Genomic DNA, 22,906 nt, shown 5'->3' with positions numbered 1-22,906 from the left:
GATCATTAAGATAAACCTCTTTCCATTAGAAATGATGTGGAAAAAATCGTTTTCCATTGAAGTCTTGTGACTAAGCTCTGATCTTAACTGATTGGTTTGTTATTCGTATTAATAATTGGGAATAATTAATTTAAACAACAAAAGCTTATGTATAGCAAATGGTTTTTCAGCAGAATATTCGAGGAAAATATTTACCTAAAAATTTATCGTACACATTGGGCCTAAACAGTTCTTCTGGTCTATAAAAAAAGAATTTGAATGGTAAGAATATTTTGACGTCTGGCCTCTCTTGTAGTAGAGCTTCATCTACCTTCTTGGCATTTTTCAGCTGACTAACACATACAGCATTCTTTCTCGGTTTGTTACAAATTGCATCCAGAGGATTCAAGACCTACCAGGAAGAATAAAATCGTAATAATTTTCTTCTAGATACAAAGAATTGCACGAGTAGGTGATTGAAAGAATATACAACTAATTAGCACACTTTTTGATAATTCCAGGATCGAATTTGGGAATATGAAAAGGTATACTTACATTTGGCATTTCATTCCGTTTAGTAATTTGTTATACCTACCCCTATGAGGCTAAAACAGGAATATTAACTGATGGGATGATATTGGAATTTTTGTTTTACCAACACCAAAGCAAATATTTACAATAAACATTATACATGCATTTATTGAATCATGTACATTTACATAATTACATCTAAAAATAACAGTAACTTCGACAGGTTCAAAGATAAAAGACATAAAAAGACTAGTATACAATCTCATCTCTGTAAATGGTAACATTTCATCGAAAATTGGTTTCAATTGCATACGTATATTCTATACAAATGTTTGCGTCGGATTTATATGCAGAATTTTTCAATATGGAGTCAACGGTAAAGGTTCCTGACATCAAACCTGCTAATAACATTTTAAAATAACAAAAATAAACAATTCGATTGTGGTGGTTCTTCCAACAAACCATCGTATAGATATGTACAAAATTTACAATCGTCTATGTTTCTACTGCATGTACAAACAGCACCACAAGCCAATAAACGTATAATGAAGGTAAAGTGGAAAGACTTCCTTAAGTTGTACGTTTTCACGTTTCATTCACTCACTTACCTTAAATAAGTATGGCGACGATCGTCATATATAAATAATTAGCTATAAATTATAAATGAAAGTTATAGTTTTTACAATTTCGAAAAGAAAATGGCAAGATCGAAAGAATTAGAAACAGTTTCAAGTATATAGGTTTCAGCATTCCGTGCTTGTGAATTTGGTAAAGGTAACTCTGTGTTTTGGCTTGAATCTCTCCAATAAATTTTTCACCGGACACAAAAAATAGCTCAAATCACTAACGAAAAATTTATGTAGGTACCTATTAATATTTCAACTTGTTACATGACCAATCAGCTGAATTGAAAATTCATTTGATGGTGTGAAATTTCGATGTTTGTATGACCCGAATACTCATTAGATATGTGGATATTGAACTACTTTCTGCGTCACTCTGGAAAAAATATATAATGGAGGAAAATTCAAGCCTCATTCGGTAATCTCACTATATAACTTTTGTCGGATCTAACGAAATGGCCGGTAAGTGATCTCCACAGGTTGGGAAACCTGGAGGTATTGGCGGTAAATCGGCATGTGTGCCAACTTGCAGAACTAAATTCATTCCTATGAGAATGTGGAACAAGAAGTGGCAGTGGAAGAGCCAGAACCCTGGGTTATCAGCCCTGAGCCGAAGTACAACGTAACCATTGTTTGGTACAGCGATGGTATCCTTAGCTGGGGGCAGATTGAACTGTCGGTGGAGCAAACCCTGCCTGTCGAGGTCTAGGGCGTGCTTCAAATTGATTTTCTTGACATTTCTGTCGGGCGATCGTCCAATACCAATGACGTTGAAGGAGTACCCGTGCAAATGGAAGGGATGACTGAGATTTGGCTGTTGAACTGCAAAAAAAAATAGAAAAATATTGAAATGAGCTATTCAGGTTTGACAGAATAAATTAAGGCAGTATTTAACCTTTTTTGAACTGAACTTTTCAAATAACTAAATGTTTCTATAATCAAGTGTCCTACCTTCATCTACCAACACAATTTCAACGATTGCGTTCAAGGGTACATCAACTTTGTGAGTACACATACAGTTCTGTTCGCAATTAGCTGGCTTATTGTCACCATTGCAAAACTGTTCAGGGTTGATATCATCGTACTGTGAAATTAAGGGAGCTGGTGCAGACATGTAAGAAATTTCATCGATCAAACTGAGAACATGATCACCATTGGGAGCAACTGCAAGAGAATAAAATGAGATTAGGCTAGTCAATTTTATAATTGATTTGTTGATGGTTCGAAGGATTGTCTGCAGAAGATATTTATTATTATTATTACAGTTCTAATTGTTTGTTCCAAAATTATGATACGCATTGTGCATCTATGGTTTGAAACCCAATATCGGTAGATAGTAGTTCTCAAAATTTCATATATTCCAAAAATTTCCACCTATGACATCCATAGGTTGTAATTTTTAATGTTATCAATATTTCTTTAATTTTCATTTCGTTCATTCATAAAACTTTTTGGTTATAAAAGTTGTGCAGTAGACAGCAATGAAGTAAATTACCCAATAATTACATATGTTAGTAGTTTCCTTTACTCACCTAAATGTCTGTTGTAAGTGTTGGCCCTGAAAAGATCTTCTGGGGTGTACAGTAAGAAACGGAAAGGCAAGAAAATCTTGACATCTGGATGCTCTTGCAGAATGCCAGGGTCTATGCTCTTGGCATTCTTCAGCTGACTTACACAAATTGCGTCATCTCTTTGCTCATTACATCTTGCATCCAATGGGTTAAGAACCTATAATTGATCTATATCAAGCCTAGAACTATATGTACAAATATACAGCACTGTAGGGGGCATCTAGAATTTTGAAACTTTTTCTGTACAAAATTTACAAGAACATGCAACGACGTGACAAGCAGCACTAAGATCGAAGCAGGGCATTTTACAACGCATTTGTTCATGACAATCACCCAAAACTTAAAGATACAGCAAAGTCGAATAGAATTTGCTCGATCGAAATGTCTGATAAACTCCATAACTTTTCAACATCCAACAATGAGTCCATTCACCTAGTTTTTACACGATTTTATTCAACTTTCGAGGCATTCTGAAAGTGCTTTAATTCCCAGCCAACGTTACGTAAAAGAATGAGCGAAAAAGACGAGATATTGCCTAGCCTACATCATTATTATTGCAGCGTTGACATTAAGTTATTTGCCAAAGGCCTCTTCAAGAGTAAATCACAATCATGGTTACCATTACCGTGAATAATTCACAACACAATGCCACGTATGAAATGGTTGTTATGAAACTGTGTCTATTGATTTTGAGAGGGTATTTGCTGTTTAATCGACACTATTTACATATTGGTATATCATCTGTGTTATTAGAGTAGTGTTTACTTATGCAGTTTATATTACATATACCCATAATAATATTTCTAATGACAGAACTAGAGCAACTAACTCGTGACCAGTTTCATTTTGAAATTTTTGTTATACCAGTTATTATTATCGTTCCCATTGTAGATTTTTTATTGAATTTATGCTGGTATCATGTTGATCAGATGACAACATTCCGGAAAATTCATTCTCCTTGAAGTCAAATTGAAAGATTCTATATGTAGATACTACTAGAATTATTTTTCCGAATAGGTTCCATATGCCATGTTACTTACAAAATTTTCCGAAGAATAAATAAGCACATCAGTGTTCTTATGAAATAATTTTTCTTTGAATATAAAAGAACCTTACGGGGAAGTGTTTGTACAGGGCCATGCAGGAATTATATACAATTTTGCCATGAAAAAAAAAATGGTACTTACCACACCCTGTGGTATACCGAAATCGTAGGTGGGTGGCTGTGAAGTTGGCTGGTATGGACCTCTAGCGTACCTCAAAATGGCCAGCTGTTGTACCCTCCTAACACCACACTCTCCAAGACCTCTTAATTGTATCCAATATGCACCAGGATTTTTGTTTGCGTGGATCACGAAGTCGTATCTCTCACCTGTAATGAACATTAATAAAATAATTTGAATGTGAAATCAGAACAATAACACTGAATCAAAAAAATATCACGTGTACATTATCGACCGCGGTGGACTTTTTTTCTTACTTGAAGCTGATAGAATTACGGTAAAATATAATCTGACAGTTTTAGCAAGCCGAAACAATAAAAATTGGCCATAAAGGTTACACAAATAAGTTTTTTTGAATTATCTCTTCACCTGGGTTTCGAATCGTTTTCGATTATGCACCAATGCATAAGTGCATGAAACGAAAAAGCTTTTTTTTTTTCTATTATCTAATTTTCAAAATCAACTAGGTCTCCATGACGCACTAGTAAATCACGATTTATCATCGTGGGCTCCCCAACTACTAGCAAAAGTCGATTAATTTTCATATACTAACAGATGATACCAAAATATCACTTAAAAAATAAACGATATTTTGTCGACTTAATCTATGGTACTTTAAACATGCAATTAAAAAACTTTGAAGAATCAACAGTTAAATATTAAGGATTCGTTAGTGTTTTTTTATGATGGAAATCGTATCAACAGACTGATCAGGTTTAAGTAGGTTCCCACTTTAAAATATGCGTGAGGACTTTGAAGTTTGATTTCAAAGCTCCAAGGTACAGTACACCTTGAGGCTATAATTTTTTCCATTTGAATATGCTCATTTTCCCATTTAGCTCAGAAAGAACCCATTTCGACATAGAATCGCTAGTAAGACCATTAACGTTTTCGGAATACATGCAGAGTTTATGAAGTAGGTCTCAATTAAAGTTTCTGCATTTTCCAATTCCGACATTATCATCATTAACTGTTGCATAAATTCGCAATCATGGGAAAATTCATGAAATCTTATCGCGTAACTGGGGCTTAGTAATAATTGTCCTTTAATTTATTTAAATGACAAGTTGGAGTCGTGTGGTCGTGTAATATTTCATTATGTAACACGTATACGCATTTGTCCAAACGAAAAAAAATCAGTTGAAAATCCGCTTAAAAAAGCAATATAGAGCATTGGTTTCATTCAACGAACACAAGTTTTGTTTTTTTTTTTCGTATGTGTAATTCTGCGGACAGCTTTTATTGAGTCGTTTCGCACAGGACCGTGGTCGAGCAATTTTGGAGAGGTTTCTTGTTTGTGTTCTCAGCAGAAGTAGGTACTGGAAGATACTGATTATGAATGGTGGAGTGAAAATTCGATGACGATTTGATGAAAATGCAATGCCAACATGAGGGGAGATTTTCTCTTTTTTTTTTAAAGATAGGTACTGTAATATCGCAATGGGATTTAGGATTAGTGTTACTTTTTGGAGCTCCATACTGAGGAATAACATGGGATTTCGAAATTCACATTCTTACAATTATATTTTTAATTCTTTACTTCATTTTTGTTTTCAAGATCGTAAAATCTATTGAAATTTGCAAAGAAGAATAATTTGAAATCCACCGCAATTTTACAATCATTCATAAAAATTCTATTGAATAATTCATTAGACATTAACCGATGCCAAAAAACTTTTTCGCCTTCACGAAAGTGTTCTGCAGAATGCGATATCTTTTAGGAAATAATGAAGTTGCTTTTCCAATATCCTGTGAAAATTTTGAAAAATTTTTCCAATGAATAAGGACGTGGATATTTTTCACATTCAAATCACTGCATAATTTTAGTAATCACATTTTCAAGTGAAGATAGCCAAATTTGGATGTAAATTAGTGAACCAGTTGATATCTTTTTATAATTGCAGTTTCTTTATTTCGGTTTGGGCCACAATTTGGATTATTTCGCAACAAAAATAGTTCCAATGAACTCGATATTCTGTAACCAAATGAGATACAGAAAAAAATTGGAAGATAGTATTACGAGACTGGAATAGAAGTTGAATTCCAGGATCAAATTACCTAGCAAGACGATAATGCCGAAGAAGCAGGTTGAGAATGAACTAACAAAAAATACAGGATGCAGATAATTGAAATCAATAATATTGAAGGCGAGAAGTAAGAAATATAAGAAAAAAAAAATTAGAAATTGTAGTTTTCGTTTTATTTTCCTTGGGAATAAAATTGGGTTTTTCTCATATAAGCAATTGTGAAAAGTTTTGTGTGGGACATCAAAAAGTGAATGAAGTCACCTCTGTATTTAAGCTAATTTTAAATTCCGCTCACATTGCGTTGAACTTGTTCCTTAAAGTAATTCGCCTCGCATGCGCTGTTAATTAATCAAGAAAGTGCATTCGAGCTTTGGATTAAAAGGAAATCCGACAAACTGGTAATTACATACCGAGGTAGATCATTTCTGGAGTGATAAGCCACTCGAAAAGTATATAAGATTGTTAAGTGAAAGATAACCTGAATGTATTAAAACTGAGAAACCGAGTGGAACGGCTGACCGGTGGGCATAAAGGAAGTTGAGTGATTTATTTAAATTGGTATGGAAATCGAAGATATGTGGCTGTGTTTGGTTTATGCTGAAATGATTCAATTACCAGATAATCGCATTCGTATCGGTTCGGGTCTGAGATTTTGGATATCGAATATGCGCTTGCACGAATGAATATTTTAGAAAGGGTGCTCATTAGTGCCGATTATGCAACTGTGGGGGGGAATGTGTGATTATTATATCATTTATTGTATGATATTATCGATAGAATTCGGTGGAAAATGAAAGGGAGTTGATTTTACTCCAGATACTTTTCATATACTTATTTTGTACTACATTCTACAAATGCAGCAATGCATGGTATGCAGGAGTTTTCAAAAGGGAATCTTTTTTGACAAAAGACTCATCAAAAAAATATTTTCACTCGAAAGGGCCTATACGAAGTATTGAAGGTGTTATTAGTTATATTTATTTCGATTTAATGCATACATCTACACGTCAGTAAAGAGAGAAATCATACATTAAGTCAGCAATAACAGGTAAACACAATACAGAGATACCAAAAAGACCAAAAAAAGCAGAGCAAAGAACTAAAGTATTATACAGGGGTAGTATGCATATGATGGCACAATATGGAGAAGTCTCTTATTATCTAATGAATAAGCTTATGTTCGCTAAGGTTGTTCGCGAGATGACATTATTGGAAGGTATACGTATTTACACATGAATAGCTGCCTTTTAGTGTTTCTTGTGGCAGTTTATTTTTTGAGATAAGTGTGAAAGTTGTTTCATTTATTTTCGAATAATTCAGATGGTTCTAAACTTTGTATAAAAAATATTCATACTTCCCTCTAAAAACACTGTAACAATGCTGTACGTATGAAACTTTGAGTCGTATTGCAAGTACCTTATTCGGTTTATTGAAAGATAAAACGTTTATGCCTATGATGGCATACCTAGTGAAAATGTTCCTGAGATAGAATATGGTGCCATCATATTCTTTGTTTTTGAATTAACAACTGTGGCAACAAGGGACAACTTTGGAAAGGGGAAGATATGGGGGCAATGCTAAATACTGTGGAACAAAATGTTATGGGTGAAAACCGTGCCGTCGACAACTTCGAGAAGAAGGTTTGCCCTAAATAAAGGACCTGCAAAAGACGATCTTGGTGGACGTAGGCCTTCTTTAACGAATCAGGTGGCTGAATTGGTTGAAGACCAATTTAATAATCAATTTTATTCAATTTTCAGTTATATGCCATCATAGGACACATATGCGCTTATGATGGTACCCAAGACCAAATTTTTGAAAATGTTTTCATTCATTTACTTTCAGATTAATGATGAAAATGTGCTAGTTACATGTGAGAAACACTAAATATGTACAGTCGATTATCCAAAAAAAAAAATTTCCACTAAGATATTTTGATGTTCGTTAAGGGTGCCAACATGGGCACACTTCACATACTGAGGGATTCAGTGGAAGGAACTTCTATGTACCAAAAATCTCGATAATAACTAACAAGAAGCGATTCTCAGGCATAATGATCTACTCATCAGCCGCTTGAAAGATGTAACAAGGTTGCTTCTAATTCTCTCCATAACTGGGTGAATCACCATGCTCCCTCCAAATTTTTAATTATTTGTGCACTTAAGAACACAATCGAGTACCTACGTAAATGCCTGGAACTGTCTGTGGGGATACACAACTGTAAGAAAGGAATACCCACTTATTGTCAATAATTATTCTGACAGCTCACAGCTCTACGCTATAAACCGATTTCATGTGATCACTGAGATCAGATTAATCATAAGTTCAGTGTGGACGGAGCTGTAGGTCACGATTGAGTCTCTTCAGTCACAGATGGGCACATAGTCTCAAGTAGCCCTGAGAAGGCTGACCAAGAGATTCCGGAATGTTTGAGGGTACAGCAATGTTTGGTCAATGTACCATGACACGGGAAACAATATTCACCAAAGTTTTACTGTGTATCAGAATTACGATTTGGTGCCAAATTCTATTATGCGACTCTTTTGTAGAGGATGCTAGATAATTTCCCTGAGTATACTTGAAGATTAGCAATTACTCGGCCCTCTCGATTCCCGTACCCAAATCTCATTGAAAATTTGTGAAATATGCCGAAATAAAAGGTCGACAGTTCCAAAAACATCAGGAATTAGGGCTTGTATTGTGGAGCGAGTTAAAAAGTCAGACCATTTCCATAACACACGTACCCCCGGCAATAATTTCAAATTACTTACCAGAGAATGAAATAATCGTGTTCACAGTCACAGGTTGTACGGGTTCTCCATCGGTGGCAATGAGAATCAAGTCGTGTCCTTGAATGGTGAGTTGAGCTGGACAAACTGAAGCGAAGGAATTGATCACCCTGAACCTGTACTTGTTTCCGGGTGTCATGGTGAAAACTTCAAGAGGAGTATTCGTCATGAATCCCGTGTTTGGATCTCTGAATTGACCCTTTCCGTTGATCAGCAAACTTTCGGGGTCCTGTCCAGTGTTCACGGCTAATCTACCTGGGTACCTTTCGAGAGCGTCTTCGTGCATCCAGTCGCTGAGCAACATCACGTGAGTGGTCAAGTCGTAGTCGTAGAGATGGCTGTTTGGATCTCTGTTAGGAGGCTGACGAACAACTATGCTCCCGTAGAGACCGTCCATTTTTTGGACACCCGTGTGAGCGTGCCAGAAGTGAGTACCTGCGTTTCCTGCTACCCATTGGTATCTGAAGCAAAAGAAGACAATTAGTACTGCGGTGATTGTTTTGTTTGCGAATTCAAATATCTAGAAGACAACTTACCTGAATGTGTTTCCTTCCTGAATAGGACACTGTGTAACGAATGGGACACCATCATAGTATTGGGATCCTCTCTGCCAGATTCCGTGCCAATGAAGGGTTACTTCCAAACCTTGCATGTGGTTCTCTACATCAATCACGACCTTGTCTCCTTCACATACTTGTATGCTTGGTCCTGGTACCATACGATTTGCTGTTAGTATACCTCTTTCCACACCATCGGCTAGCACGCATTGGCAATTCGACCATACTGTATTTGTGGCGTTTGGAGTGCACACTTGACAAGCTCTAGAAAGAATAACGATTGGTTTATTAATTTTTTTTGTTGGTTTTTACTTTTGTTTATTGGTTAAATGGTGAAGAGATCTTTAATCAAAGCGCAATCAATTAATCCAGTATTGGTAACACTTCAGCAAAGCAAAGTATAATTTCTCTAAGCGAGTTTTATATCGGGCCTTTGGTTGTTTAATCACGTCTGTATTTTTTCTGTCGCATAGAAAAAGTTTATATATACAGTTCAGTATGATAACTAATTGACGTACACGATCTCATGATTGATCATTTTCTACGAGGGAGAGGTTGCTTTTTCAGGGTCCTACACTGTCCTCCCTCCGCCCCACATTCGATCAAGTTACGAAATGACATTCATTTCATTTAATGTTTGAAAAAGCGTTACAGTTTTAATTAAACACAATTAAAATACGGTACTTTCAACATTGTCGAGTTTCATATCGCTATGTAGATTCGTACGCATTTTCTCCGAGCAATTTATGAACTATTACTAATTGGAAAAAATTACGGAATATCAGTCTCTATTCCTCAACCATTATCACTCGAAATAGTGGCGTACGACCTTGATCTAGAAAGCCACTCATAATATACCTAGTTAAATAATAATAGCCATGTTATAAAATGTTGCACATTCTCAGACAATTGCAAACTCTTTGACAAATCATGTTCTGATTTCACTAGCATCCTGAACGTTGCCCTGAAATTCTTAGTGTTACGATTAGCGAATCACAATGGATAATGATTGGTGACATTGGACAATAGAAAATATTATGGTTGTTTTCCATATTTCAAATTCTTCGTATGATAAAAAATTTCCCACAATCTTGAATTCGATCTCGAATTTCTTTTGGCACCTACGAAAATCATCAATTTCCATATCTCTTTGAATTCAATACTTACGCTCCAAGAACTGTGTAGAGTTCAAGTGTGAAGTGATAATAACAGATCCTTGGGGGATCCCCTTCTCTACATGCTCTAGCGCACTCCTCTGGCGTTGAAAGAGACGGATTTTTTCTCAACTCAGCTGTTGCCGATGTTCTATAATCCAAATGTTTGAATTGAGGTCCTCCTGGAATACATAGGAAAGAATATGTTATTTATGAGGAGTTTCATAGTATGAAACGAATGAAACTATTGAAACGTCGCCTTGCGATTGACGACAGAAGGTATATTCTGAAACTAGTCTTACAGCCAGTTTCATAATCAATTTCAAAATAACTATTTTATTGATTTCGAAATTCAAAGTGTAAGTGGAAAGAAATTTTGTCAGACCAAAATCGATGTTTAAGCTCGAGAGCATTAGACTCTACAACAGAAAAATTTAAAATCTTGTTTTTGGCTTATTTGCATCTAATAACCGCCGAAAAATCTTTTTTTTTAAAGGCGTCGATCGAACAAACTTGAAAGCATTTCGACAATTATCCACATAGCTAGACACTCAAGGGCCTACTAAATGGCATAACCATTTCGAGTTGCGTTTATTCCAGGAAAATCATTGAAGATCTAAATGTGATACATATTCTGGAAAAGCAACACTTCTCGTAATAGATTTGAGAATTTCATCCATCTCAACAAAACCGTTCGGTCTTGACGATTATTTAATTGATTCCATCTTTTTGGAAATTTTTCTTCCAGGAAAATCATCGTGGATCTGAATGTTATACATATTCTGAGAGTGCAACTCTTCTTGTAATAAATCTCAAGATTTCATCCATCTCGGCGCAACTGTTCGATTTTGACGAATTCTCAAGTGAAATTTGCAATTTCAGAAAAATGCAGTTTGTGGTCTTATGCCACTATAAGACATCTCCAATCCATATCAGCATGTGAGATGATATCAGGGACATTTCGGAGCACATTTGCTCAGGCTATTTGATGGTATTAGACCCCCGTCTTCACATAGTAGTAGCAAGAGAGGCAAGACTAGCAGCATACACTACACAACTAGGATCTGAATAACTAATTATATGCAGACATAATAGAGGCTAGTGCAGCGCTGATTATGATTATTGACCTTTTCAAGAAAAAATACCTGGCCAGGCAGAACTTTCAGGGTCCTGCTATACAAAAGGGAAGATTTATTAAGATACAAGGATCTGTAAGGGTGAAACTTATTCCATTAGGTGCACTCAAGCTGCCTCTAAAAGAGCCGATTAAGTTTTTAGCTTCCTAGATTTTCTCCTTCCTCAAAAGGTTAGGATTAGAGGTAAAACTTGCTCGTTTGTAAGCAATAGTAGACTGTTCTAGTCACAATGGCAGATCAGACAGTCGACAATCATGTTAGAGTCCTTTTTTATGGAAAGGATCGAGACACTCAAGGTGCCTCTAAAAGAGCCGAGGAAGTTAGGCTTCGTAGATTATCTCCTTTCTCAAAAGGCTAGGATTAGAGGTAAAACTTGCTCTTTTGTAAGCAATAATAGACTGCTCTAGTCACAGTGGTTGGTCAGCCAGTTGACAATCATGTTAGAGTCCATTTTTATGGAGAGGATCGAGCCACAAAGAAGGATTCTCAGTCCCACACTTTCCCAGCAACAATACATTCTCAATTTCGAGGAAAATTTCCTGTACCATATGAGGTACCTATGATAGTACACCGCATTACGGCTAACTCATCATAAAAACAGTCGTAAAAAAGATGCATGAGTATAAGTTCCAGAGTTCTCTCAAGACTATCTGTGATGGCTTCAAGTAGACCACGTCCTCGCCTTTACAAGTTTATCGCCATTCAAGTATTCAAGTTCTAAAGAAACTTCTAGCCAAAGTGTTTCTCTTTCGTTTCTTCTTTTTTTCAAACTCTTTCTCATAGATTATTTTTCTATACCACAGAAAGGTTTCGGGCCAATTAAAGGTTAAGGTGAAAGGAATTTTGTGCTTCTTTTTTGGCATTATTTATGCCAATTTCACTGAGTTTTTTTTTGGAACTCTCTCAGAGCCAATGACATCAGAACTCAGTGCATTTTAACAGCAATATAGGGTGTTCTTATGTAAGTTTGGTTTTGTGTATTATATGCGTCTCACCTAAAGTAGTCCTCTTTCCTCCGTTTCCTCCTCTTGTTCGCGAACCTGGTCCTGATCCTAATGGTGGGTGTGACTGAAGTATAGAATGCCCTGATGAAAAAACATCACTTCCCAAATCTCCATCCCAGTACGATGCGGCTGCTTGTTGATCCGCAACAGATGCTGAAATGAAAAAAAAAAACGTTGAAGCAAATTGGAACGAACATTCAAAGATTTATGTCGAAAAATACTTCTTGAACAATTTTTCAGGATGAGGAGACGGTTCTCGAATCAATGAAGCATGAACCATAATATTTTCAACTTCCTCTGTGTTCGCACATCCGTATTGATATAGCAATTAGAAAGGCTACAAAAATATACCTAAATAGATTTTCAAGATCATTTTGTGGTTCGATGATTTTTTTTTGGATTATTACATTCATGATCATCATCGTGATCGAATCTATTTCTTTTTGATTGATATTACGCTGCATTATTAAAAATGTAGGTACGATAAATAAATTTTAACATTTTACATAAATGACGGGAAACTTTGCGCTGCACGTGCTGTATATTTTATTATTATTCATACAAAACGTTTCGTTCGTTGATTTTCTCATTCTCTATTCTGAATGCATAAAATTCCTGAAATTGTTGAGGAATTGCAATCTGGAAATCAGTGGGGAAAATGAATGTTGGGACAACAAAGTTTAAATACAGAATGTTTAATTTCAATGACAAACAATACAATATGCAGGGTGAGCTTTTGACAGTAGATTCTTGTGATTAAAAGAAACACTTCTTTCCCTTATTATTTTTTACGAATTGGCTCGGTTTGAAACATAAAGGTGGTTTAAAAACCATAAAAAATGCTATTTTCAGTTCTATTTCACAAATGGTTTTATCGAATGAAATGAATTTCGGAATATTGTTTTTCATTTATTTCATTAATCTTTTTTGAATAGATATCACCCACGTCTTCCAGTTTTCTCCTTATGACCATTACATGCCATAAAAAACCAAAACTTAAAAGAACCCAACACTTGAAACTAAGTTAGACGCTATCTAATGAATATTTGACTATTTTGGAAAATGAAAGTATTCTTTATATTTTCTCGTATAATGCGCCCTTTTCGAGTAATTTGATGTTCAAAAATTAAAAATTATCTGTGAAATTTGAAAAATTGGGTACTTTGGTTGAATACAACGCTATTTGAAAGATCCATATGTGTAGTGTCACAGATATAACTAGTTATTCTGAAGATTATTTTGTTTTTCCAGTGGTGGCACAGCTCATTCTGAAAACTTAAAATGACTATATCTTTTTATCAGGTCCGAATCGGCTAAAATGGTAGAGGAAAAAAGTGTTTCCTTTAATCTCAAGAGTCTACTGATAAAATATTTGTACGAGTTAAAGACCCACTCTGTATATGTATAGAGTGAAAAGTTGCAAAGACAGCTTGGGCGAATATAAGCGAACTTTGAGAGCTGAATGATAATTATGAAGTCGTGTTCTATTTTGAACATATGTTTCAACTCTTCAATTGTATCTATAGGATAAATGGGAACGGGAATCCCAATTCAGATACATGACATCCAGTAAATATCACGCCCACTGCTACACTACTTTATGAAGATATACACTGATAACTTTATATTTATATTTTTCTCCTAATTTTAAAGGAGAATGGAATTCTCAGGATTGTCTATCCCCTATTTATTCAGAAATCAAAGTCTGCATTGAACAATGTGAAGAACACAGGATTTGAAAGACTCTCTCGGACAGGATCAAGAGCTCCTTGCCCAATTCATCATCGTTAAAAATTGCATCAGTTGTCGATACCGGGGCGTACGTTTCCACCTGATGGAACAATGCATGCCAAAACGATAAGTTCGAAAAAACAATGCCTTCAAAAATCGACCGTTCATAACCTGCCAATTTCGACTTTCTCCGACGTTTTCGTGTTCTTCCAGCCATTGTTTTCGGAGACCTTACAACCAAACGCGGTGCCAATTTACCGTCTGGTTCCCACTTCCTCGTATCGAAGAAAATAGCAGGTTTTCTGCTCAAGTAACCTCGCCTCGTGGTTTTCGTTTTCACCTGATGTAATCGGAGTTTTAACAGGAAGGGCTTTCTTTCTTCAATTTACCACGGCATGCTTCGTCACGATCGAAAAAATGAAGAGTTCTCGACCAATAATGATCGACATCGAATTTCTCCGATGTACAGGGTGAGGCAATGCCACAGACAAAAGTTTAGTGTAGACCACAATTTATTACGACGAGCCTAAACATGATCGCACATATAAAGTTCCAGCCCAATAATTTCATGAGGAGTTTTTCCGGAATCACTGATCCTATCAAAAATTTGAATTTGGAAAATTGAAAAGTGTCTAATATTTTTTGAGATGCAGAATATTTTTATTTTCAGTTTCTTTTTATTTTCTACTGGAATTTTGCCCAATATAGGTGACATAGATTTTCCCTTCCTCTGGTGATCAAATATAAAAGAGATAAAGGACATATAGCCGAAATTATATCAATTTCATGAATTTTTATAAACATATTACGAATGAAGCCACACGCCATTTTTTTTAAATATGTTTGTGCCTATTACATTTATTTTCTCGAATGAGATCGCTTTTCAGATAAACGAATGACCTTGACACACTGTGTGAGCTTTATAACCTGATTTTAAATGATTAATTGAAGAGCCTATTGTTCTGAAATTCATCCTGCAATATTCACATAATTGCGAAAAACTTGCACTGCAGATTGAAACAAAAGCATGTTGTCGGCCAATTTGTCACATAAATTGTTTTGAAATATTGGAATTAGCGTATAATAGCTTTAGCCATTATAAGACTTTTTTCTATGAATAACGAATTATCTGATGTGGTTTGCGAGTGATATTTTACGAAATGTTTCCTGTCTGCAATTTGTCATATTCTATTTCACTGCAACCGATATACTGATTGAACCGAAATGCAGCATACGAGGATATATTGAAAAATTCTTACCCTACTAAAACACCGAACAAAATTTCAATGTCAAAATATTTTATTACTCAACATATTCTCCTCTTAATTGGATACATTTATTACAGCGAACCTGCAACGTCTTTAGACCTTTCAGAAAAAATGTTTCTTCTTGCTCTGCAAACCAGACCTCCACAGCTTTTGTTACCTCCTCGTTGGAAGAAAATTTATGACCTCTTAAACTTTTTTTAAGTTGAGGAAAGAGATGATAGTCGGATGGAGCCAAATCTGTTGAATAAGGGGGGTGTTCTAGTAATTCAAACCCTAAATCGCGAATTTTTTGCATGGCAACATGAGATCTGTGTGCAGGGGCGTTGTCCTGCAAGAACAAAACACCTTTGGGTAGCTTTCCGAGTCTTTTCCCTTTAATTTTTTCAAGTAGAGTGGTCAGTAATGTCGAACAGTAATCTCCGGTTATTGTTCTACCCTTATACAACAAAACAATCATGATTACTCCATGGCAATCCTTAAAAACTGAAGCAAGAACTTTTCCAGCAGATCTTTGAACACGAAACTTCTTATCTTAGGTCTTGGAGAAACAGAGTATCGGCCATTCCTTCGATTGTTGCTTTGTTTCTGGATCATAGAAATGTACCCAATTCTCATCCATAGTGACAATCGTTTTTAAATCGAGCACAGATCGAACGCGATGCTTCTACCCTTGGACGCCTTTGGTCAACATTTGGGGATTCATTTTGCAGCAATTCTTCTCATGTCCAAATTAACGTGAACTATATGATGAACGCGTTCGTATGAAATATTCAGTGTTTCAGATATCCGTTTTAGCCCAATTCGACGGTCTGATAAAATAATGACACAGAAACTGGCCTTCCCGATCGGTCATCATCTTCAATGGAAAATGTACATCTTTTGAAGCTTGCAGTCCAATTTTTCACAGTTGCATACGAAGGACATTGATCACCAAGGGTATTAACCCTCTAATACCCAAGTCCGCCTTGAGACTGGTTGCATATAAGTGGATAAAAAATTATTCTGCCCATGTCCCCTTCAGTATAGGTTCATTTTATGAGTATACAGGTGTTAATGTAAATCAGTTAACTATTTGCGAAAAAAAGATGTAGATTACATAAGCTAATTTGAAACTAGACGGAAATAATTTCAAAAAAGAAAAAAAAACTTGGGCATTAGAGGGTTAAGCATATCTTCGTAAATCTGCTCACCCCTTAACCTTTTTACATACAGGTACTTGATACTCCAATTTTTCGATTTTCACAATTTCAGTGGACATCTTCTTTCTTTTAATTTATTGCGTAACTCTGGTTAACTTTTTTGAACTCAAACTTGACACTGACACTTCTAATGAGTTATTGTTCGTTGCTATGGTAACGCAATATTTTTTTTATGCGTGAAACTGGACTAGGATAACTAGATATCAATACATCCTCGTATTTACATTTTTCGGTGACGGAAATTTAGAAAATTCTCTGATTAGGTATGTTTTCAACCAGGCCTCAAAAAGAATGGTGTATTTAATGTGTGTACCTCTGTTTGGTATCACTGATTTCAAGTAGAAAAACTAATTTTTGTTTCGTTTTTATTGGAGGTTATTTGATCGAGGATTTTTGAGCGAATGAGAAGTAGGTTGTGGCCAAGTTGATGTGCATTTTTGCCAGATTGGCTACCAAGGGTTACTGGAAATTTGTGTCAGGTGTTATTAAATTTCAAATAAGTCGGTGCACACGGTTGTTATTCTTATAAAATATCATCTGGACCTTGAGGAAATTCCGTTCGATTAATGTTCGACAAATAAAAAATCCTTATAATAATATGATTGAATTATTATTCCTCAATTAATTTCAAACCCTGGCATATCCAATATTATCGCGATGACTTTGGGATGAGTAGGTTCTTTTGAATATGCATTTTCGCAATATCCTGGATCCTATCTTGAGCCTAAAAAAACCTACTAAACTCGAGGTGAGCAATCCCACTATATTTTGAGGGTCAAAATTTTGTCTTCGAAATAGTAATTATGGAAATGTTTGAAAAAAATAAGTCATGGTTACTTCCCTTTCACCCAAAATAAATTTCGAAATCAGAAGCAATTATCGGAAGAAGCTTCAATATTTCTCAAACAATTAAATACCAGGAAGATCAAATTATTTTTGACATTATTCAGTTGATGCATCCATGAATAGTTGTTAATAGGATGTAGTAATGGATGTTCTCAATCCGACCATTAATCTGACCTGGAGCAAGAGAGTTTCCGCTTCGGAGCAGTTTGAGTAAAGCACCCAACTATCATTTACATTGTCAAATGTTATTACTCAAAGTAATTATGAAAGACTATCAAGTTATGTCAGATGTTCCTTGCAATAAGCGTGATTATATTCAATGAATATGTATGGTTACTCGCATTGTTGTTTTGAATGTAGGCGTATGTCGTTCCCTTCCACTTAAATACGTGTTAATTAAAAAGTATAAAACAATAACATCCACGAGAAATTTGCATAACGCAGTTTCGCAGGTTTATGTTTGAAATAATTCATATGAACATGCCTAATTATGATAGTGAAGGCGTTGACTAATATTTTGAGGATTTATGACTAGATTCTTAAAATATGCTTTCAAAATATTCAAGACAGCTGATTTATTCAGGTTAGTGAAGTAAACAATGCACAACTTGAGTGCACTGGCAGACCTAGGAATACAAGCTGAGCGAAAAGTAAAGCACAAATTGATATCTTCGGAAACTATTTACTTTTTTTTAATGCTCGACAGATTAATTGTCATTTCAAATTCCGCAGCCTCTCATATACAGGGTGTCTCGGAGTTATGCATTCTTCCAAAATGACGACTTGATTATAGATTTAATCAATTTTTCAGAGGGACAGAAATAAACATGTTGATATTAAGTACCTATTCAATCATTTACTCCTAAAAATTTATAAAGATTTTTATACTAAATACTCAGTAGAGTCACATAAGACGAAACAGAGCTCTGAAATATTTCGTTTTTGTGTAACAAACTAAGTATAGGTATAAGTTAGGGTTTAATATAGGTATAAGTTAGGGTTAAATAATGGGATTAGGGAGAGCATATCATTGTGTGAATATCCTTGAAGTGAAATATCCTTGCCTCATATCGTTTGCAACTGTTCTTCACTTATAGTCTATATGACTTTATACTAGACAGAAATAGTGGTTAAAATAGGTTATTCATCGCTGAAGTTAGAAACAGATAGATATAATGATAGTGCATGATAAAGAGATTGAAAATCGTACTCAATAACAATTTTCAATTCATTAACGCATTTTCAGTCCATAGCCCCAGCATCACTACTGCAACCGACTTAAGTATTACTTATTTTACAGTTTCTCACTGCAAACTGATAATTTTCCATTTGATTATACCCAGATTATATCAAATGAAGTTCTGTAATCACTGAATGAAAAAATAACAGTAATGAAAAATTATGGTATCTTTTAAGCGAAATGAGAGCTGTTCAAACACCTAATCACACTTAAATGGAAAGCAACAAGCATAATGGGTTAATGCATCTTTCAGCTATCATTACTGAGGAGGTTAAATGATCGACTTCATCGATCCAAATGTCATTGGCTGCTCCGACAGGGGACATTTTGTTCAGGAAGATTCTTTAACTCACAACGATATTATGATTCTTGACGATGAAGTGGAAATTAATTTCAGAATTTTTCCATGAAATTAAAACAGTTATATTCAATTCAGGATTACTTGAATTGTTAAATAATGTTGCTCGAATCGAATTGATCTCAATTTTTATTTGTGTTGCAAGGAGGCACATGCGTGGTTAGTGAAAGGCTGAATTATAGGTACTTAATACAGCTCAATGAAAAAATTATATAACTGTAATAAAAAAGGAAATATCCTTATAATATGAAAAAATAGTAATAACAAATCTGAGTCAGTCTTCGGGCAGATTCCCGGCAAATTGGTGTATTGCGTGATAGTGGAAGTGAAAACAGAGGATTTTTATACTCTTTGAGAAATTTAACGCTCTGAATACTTCACATACTGCGTCCTTGAACGACAGAGATGACATATTTGGTTCAATTGCTTTGATTTAAATAAAGGATATACAGGGTGTCCAGATTTACCGTTAACTTTTTCATGACGTGATTTTTGAAGTCAAAATAACTTCATATCATACTTCCTAAATTTCTCTCCTATATAAAGAGTTGAGTGATTCTTTAACATGACCCCCAAAAATCTACAGATATATGTACTTCCCGCACAAGTTTGGGTATGCTGGGTATCTACTTCAGCATAATATAATATTGACATTTGAAATTTTTATGCACTAGCACGCTAACGCTCGCAATTTTGAAAATACGGTGTTATACAGCAACGGCACTACATGACTCTTTCTGAGGTCTGAATAAAGTATATGAAGGCGAGTCAGGAATGCTTTAACTTTTTCCTTGCAAAGATTAGTGCCTGCAAATTATACTACCATATTTCAGTTGACCTGTGTGAATTATTCCATAATAATTTGTTTCAATGAGTAGGATCAATATCTAAAGTCTATTTAAGGGGGTATTTCACAAAGAAGATTAGGTGAAGGAGATAAGAGACACTTCCAGTACTGGAAGAAAAGGTTTTGAATAGAATAAAGCTTGCAATATTCATGAGATAATATTTTTGATAATAAATCATATGTGCATTTTTTCGATGTTGCACCAGTACACCTTTTTTTGTATTACTTATTTGGTGAAATACATAATTAAATTGCATATTCGATCATTTTTACTCGGGCTTCTGTTACCTACGATTTTCCAGATCAGTCACTTCTCAAATTGGAAACAGAATAATTGGTCTGCTTTCTTTACTTTACGGGAATGATGTCATCGCGTGAATGGTCAGTTATTCAGAAACCACCTGAATATTCATGATGCAAAATGATGAAATATCAGTTCATTGATCTTGCGTTATATTGGATAATTAATAGGACCAGATTTTGAACACTCCCAAATTTAGATAATCAGATGCTTAGTGAAGAATGCAGCTAGCAAGCCCACCATAAGATCATTATGCTTTCGTTTCCTACTTTGCTGAAGAGAGCCTTAGTGATTGACATCATTTCGAAAGTTTAATTTATGGATTTCGCGATTGGGAAAGAATGAGGAGCAACTACGCTTTTACATATATTACTCGATTTATTTTGTTGTTGATTTCTTGAATGGTTCTGTGTACCAATTCATATGCGTCTTTAAGGTATATTTTATGATCGTAGGTGTTTCTGATTCATCGGCATTATGTTTTTCCGTTCAGAATCTATCTGAGTTGTACTATTAATAGCGACCACAATTCAAGATATCTCATTTAAATTTTGAGTTTCAAATTCATCATGTCCATAGGGGTTCAGTTCCTGATCTGATTGCTTCTTACGTTTAGGTCGTTATTGGACATTCATTTCAGCGAAGCGCTCGCGGATGATTTTGATGGCTTTGTGGAGCCATCCCAGCCGTTTACTATATGAACTTTGAAACTGAATCAGTTCGAGAAAGTAATTACCTGCAGTAAGAGGATCATAAACAGAGTTAGTACTATTTAGAGGTGGACTACAGGGATATCGGAAACCGTAAGAAATTCAAGGTGGCTTGAAATACAAAAAAGTTGCGTTATTTAAGTATGAGGGTGTTGGTGTGAACAGTTCCAAAATATCTCTGATGGTTCCCGAGATATCTCGAAAAAACTGAAAATCAAGAATATATTTTGTTCTTTAGATATAACTCATTTGGTTTTGGATATAACTACACAAAATTCGGTTTGTAGTCAATATCCAATTTCTACTGGTGTACGACTTTTTGTAATTCAAACCACCCTAAACTAGCCTAACCTAACCTAACCCCATATACAGGCTGTTTTCAAAGGTGAAGTTTTTTTTTAAAGAAGGTAGAACTCATCAAAATAAGTCGTTCAACCAAAAATTGTCTATATAAAATATCTACGATGGCTGAGATACAGCCCCTAGGCTACGGGACTGTGGAAGGTGACTCCGGCATTGCAAAAACGAAACAAAACATAAAAATATGGCTGGACAATGAATGGTTTAGTATTAGTACCAAGTTCATCGGATTAGATTCATCAGGTATTTTGAGAGAATTATAATCGTTGTATCGTGCAATTTAGGGTGAAAAAAAAAATGTAGAAAATCGAGGCAGTTTATTGAAAGTACTTATGTTAGTTATGTTGAAAAAGAGCTATGATGTTTTCCCTTTTCATCCCATTTTTACGACGATTGTTGGAATGGTCGAACAAGAAGATTGTGATGCCCATTGTGAAAAAAAATCGTGAAAAATTTGGACGAATTTTATTGGTGAGATTTTGAAGTATTATTTTATTTTTTACACTTGTGTCCTAAGTCTCTTCTGTCAGTTGGTATCGAAATGAGCCATTTCATAAATTCGTGTAAGTTACTTACAATACTGACAACAATTCGGCAATCCTAAGTTTCCAATTTCATCACCATGTAAATATCGAACGAGCCAATATCCTAAACGAAACTACATGGTCGAATCAGGAGATAAGTTTTTCTCAATGTTTAGCGATAATTCAGCTAACAAACGGTCTAGGATCGTATTAGGATCTATTTCAGTAATCATTTAAAATTTTTTTTTCAACTTCGTCATTTTGAAAGTTTCGTATAGGTGATTTTAGGTGACCCGCTTCATACTGACCAGTTCTACCTTCTGTTGAAAAAAAGCCTCACCTTTAAATACACCTTGTATTTTTGCATTATCACCAGCTGCCTCATAAAATCTTGAATCACAACATTCATTTTCCACCTACGACTATTTCATGTTATACTCATGTATAACTGTCATATTCATGTGACAATGTGACAGCTTAATGAGTTATTAAAATCTTCCATATATTGAAACTCGCTTCATATGCTTCTAATCTTCTAATCCAGAAGGAAAGTTGGTTGACCGGATCTTAGTCTTTCAAAGTCTAAATCAAGCCTCCATCGATGAAATTGGTACTTTTTGAGAATTTCTCGCTTCAAATGAACATCGTGTACGGATAAAAATAACCGGCGTTAATATTATGCGGAACCTGACTGTAAGCGCATTCGGAATGCTCACAACGAATGAAAAAATTCATTAATATTTATGTCTACGTAGTTGACACCGATCTCTACTCGAACACATTGTTCGAACTCAAGCTTCAATCCTTTCAGGACTATCACATCTATCTCTCCACGTTTTTATCGTAGCCTGCGGAAAATAACGTTAATGGTACATAATTAAGATAATAAGATTCGACTTGGATGGCCGAATTGTTCAATGGTTCGAGT

At 35.2% G+C, this 22,906-nt stretch overlaps 1 protein-coding gene across 1 annotated transcript in view; it reads right to left on the bottom strand.

Moving 5' to 3' along the window:
- Positions 1-660: 660 nt before the first annotated feature.
- Positions 661-22,906, bottom strand: part of LOC123313239 (laccase) — a 43,156-nt gene continuing 20,910 nt past the window's right edge. Inside the window, exons 2-9 of the mRNA XM_044898015.1 lie at positions 12,586-12,747; positions 10,468-10,636; positions 9,280-9,564; positions 8,726-9,204; positions 3,892-4,076; positions 2,666-2,861; positions 2,085-2,297; positions 661-1,955 (exon numbers count right to left, since the gene is read on the bottom strand). Of these exons, the coding sequence (XP_044753950.1) occupies positions 1,561-1,955; positions 2,085-2,297; positions 2,666-2,861; positions 3,892-4,076; positions 8,726-9,204; positions 9,280-9,564; positions 10,468-10,636; positions 12,586-12,747 (2,084 nt within the window). The 3' untranslated portion in view covers positions 661-1,560. The remainder of the gene's footprint in view (positions 1,956-2,084; positions 2,298-2,665; positions 2,862-3,891; positions 4,077-8,725; positions 9,205-9,279; positions 9,565-10,467; positions 10,637-12,585; positions 12,748-22,906) is intronic.

The sequence above is a fragment of the Coccinella septempunctata genome, chromosome 5 (assembly GCF_907165205.1).
Source record: "Coccinella septempunctata chromosome 5, icCocSept1.1, whole genome shotgun sequence".
Classification (NCBI taxonomy): Eukaryota; Metazoa; Arthropoda; class Insecta; order Coleoptera; family Coccinellidae; genus Coccinella; species Coccinella septempunctata.
This window is presented reverse-complemented; position numbering and strand designations above follow the sequence as displayed.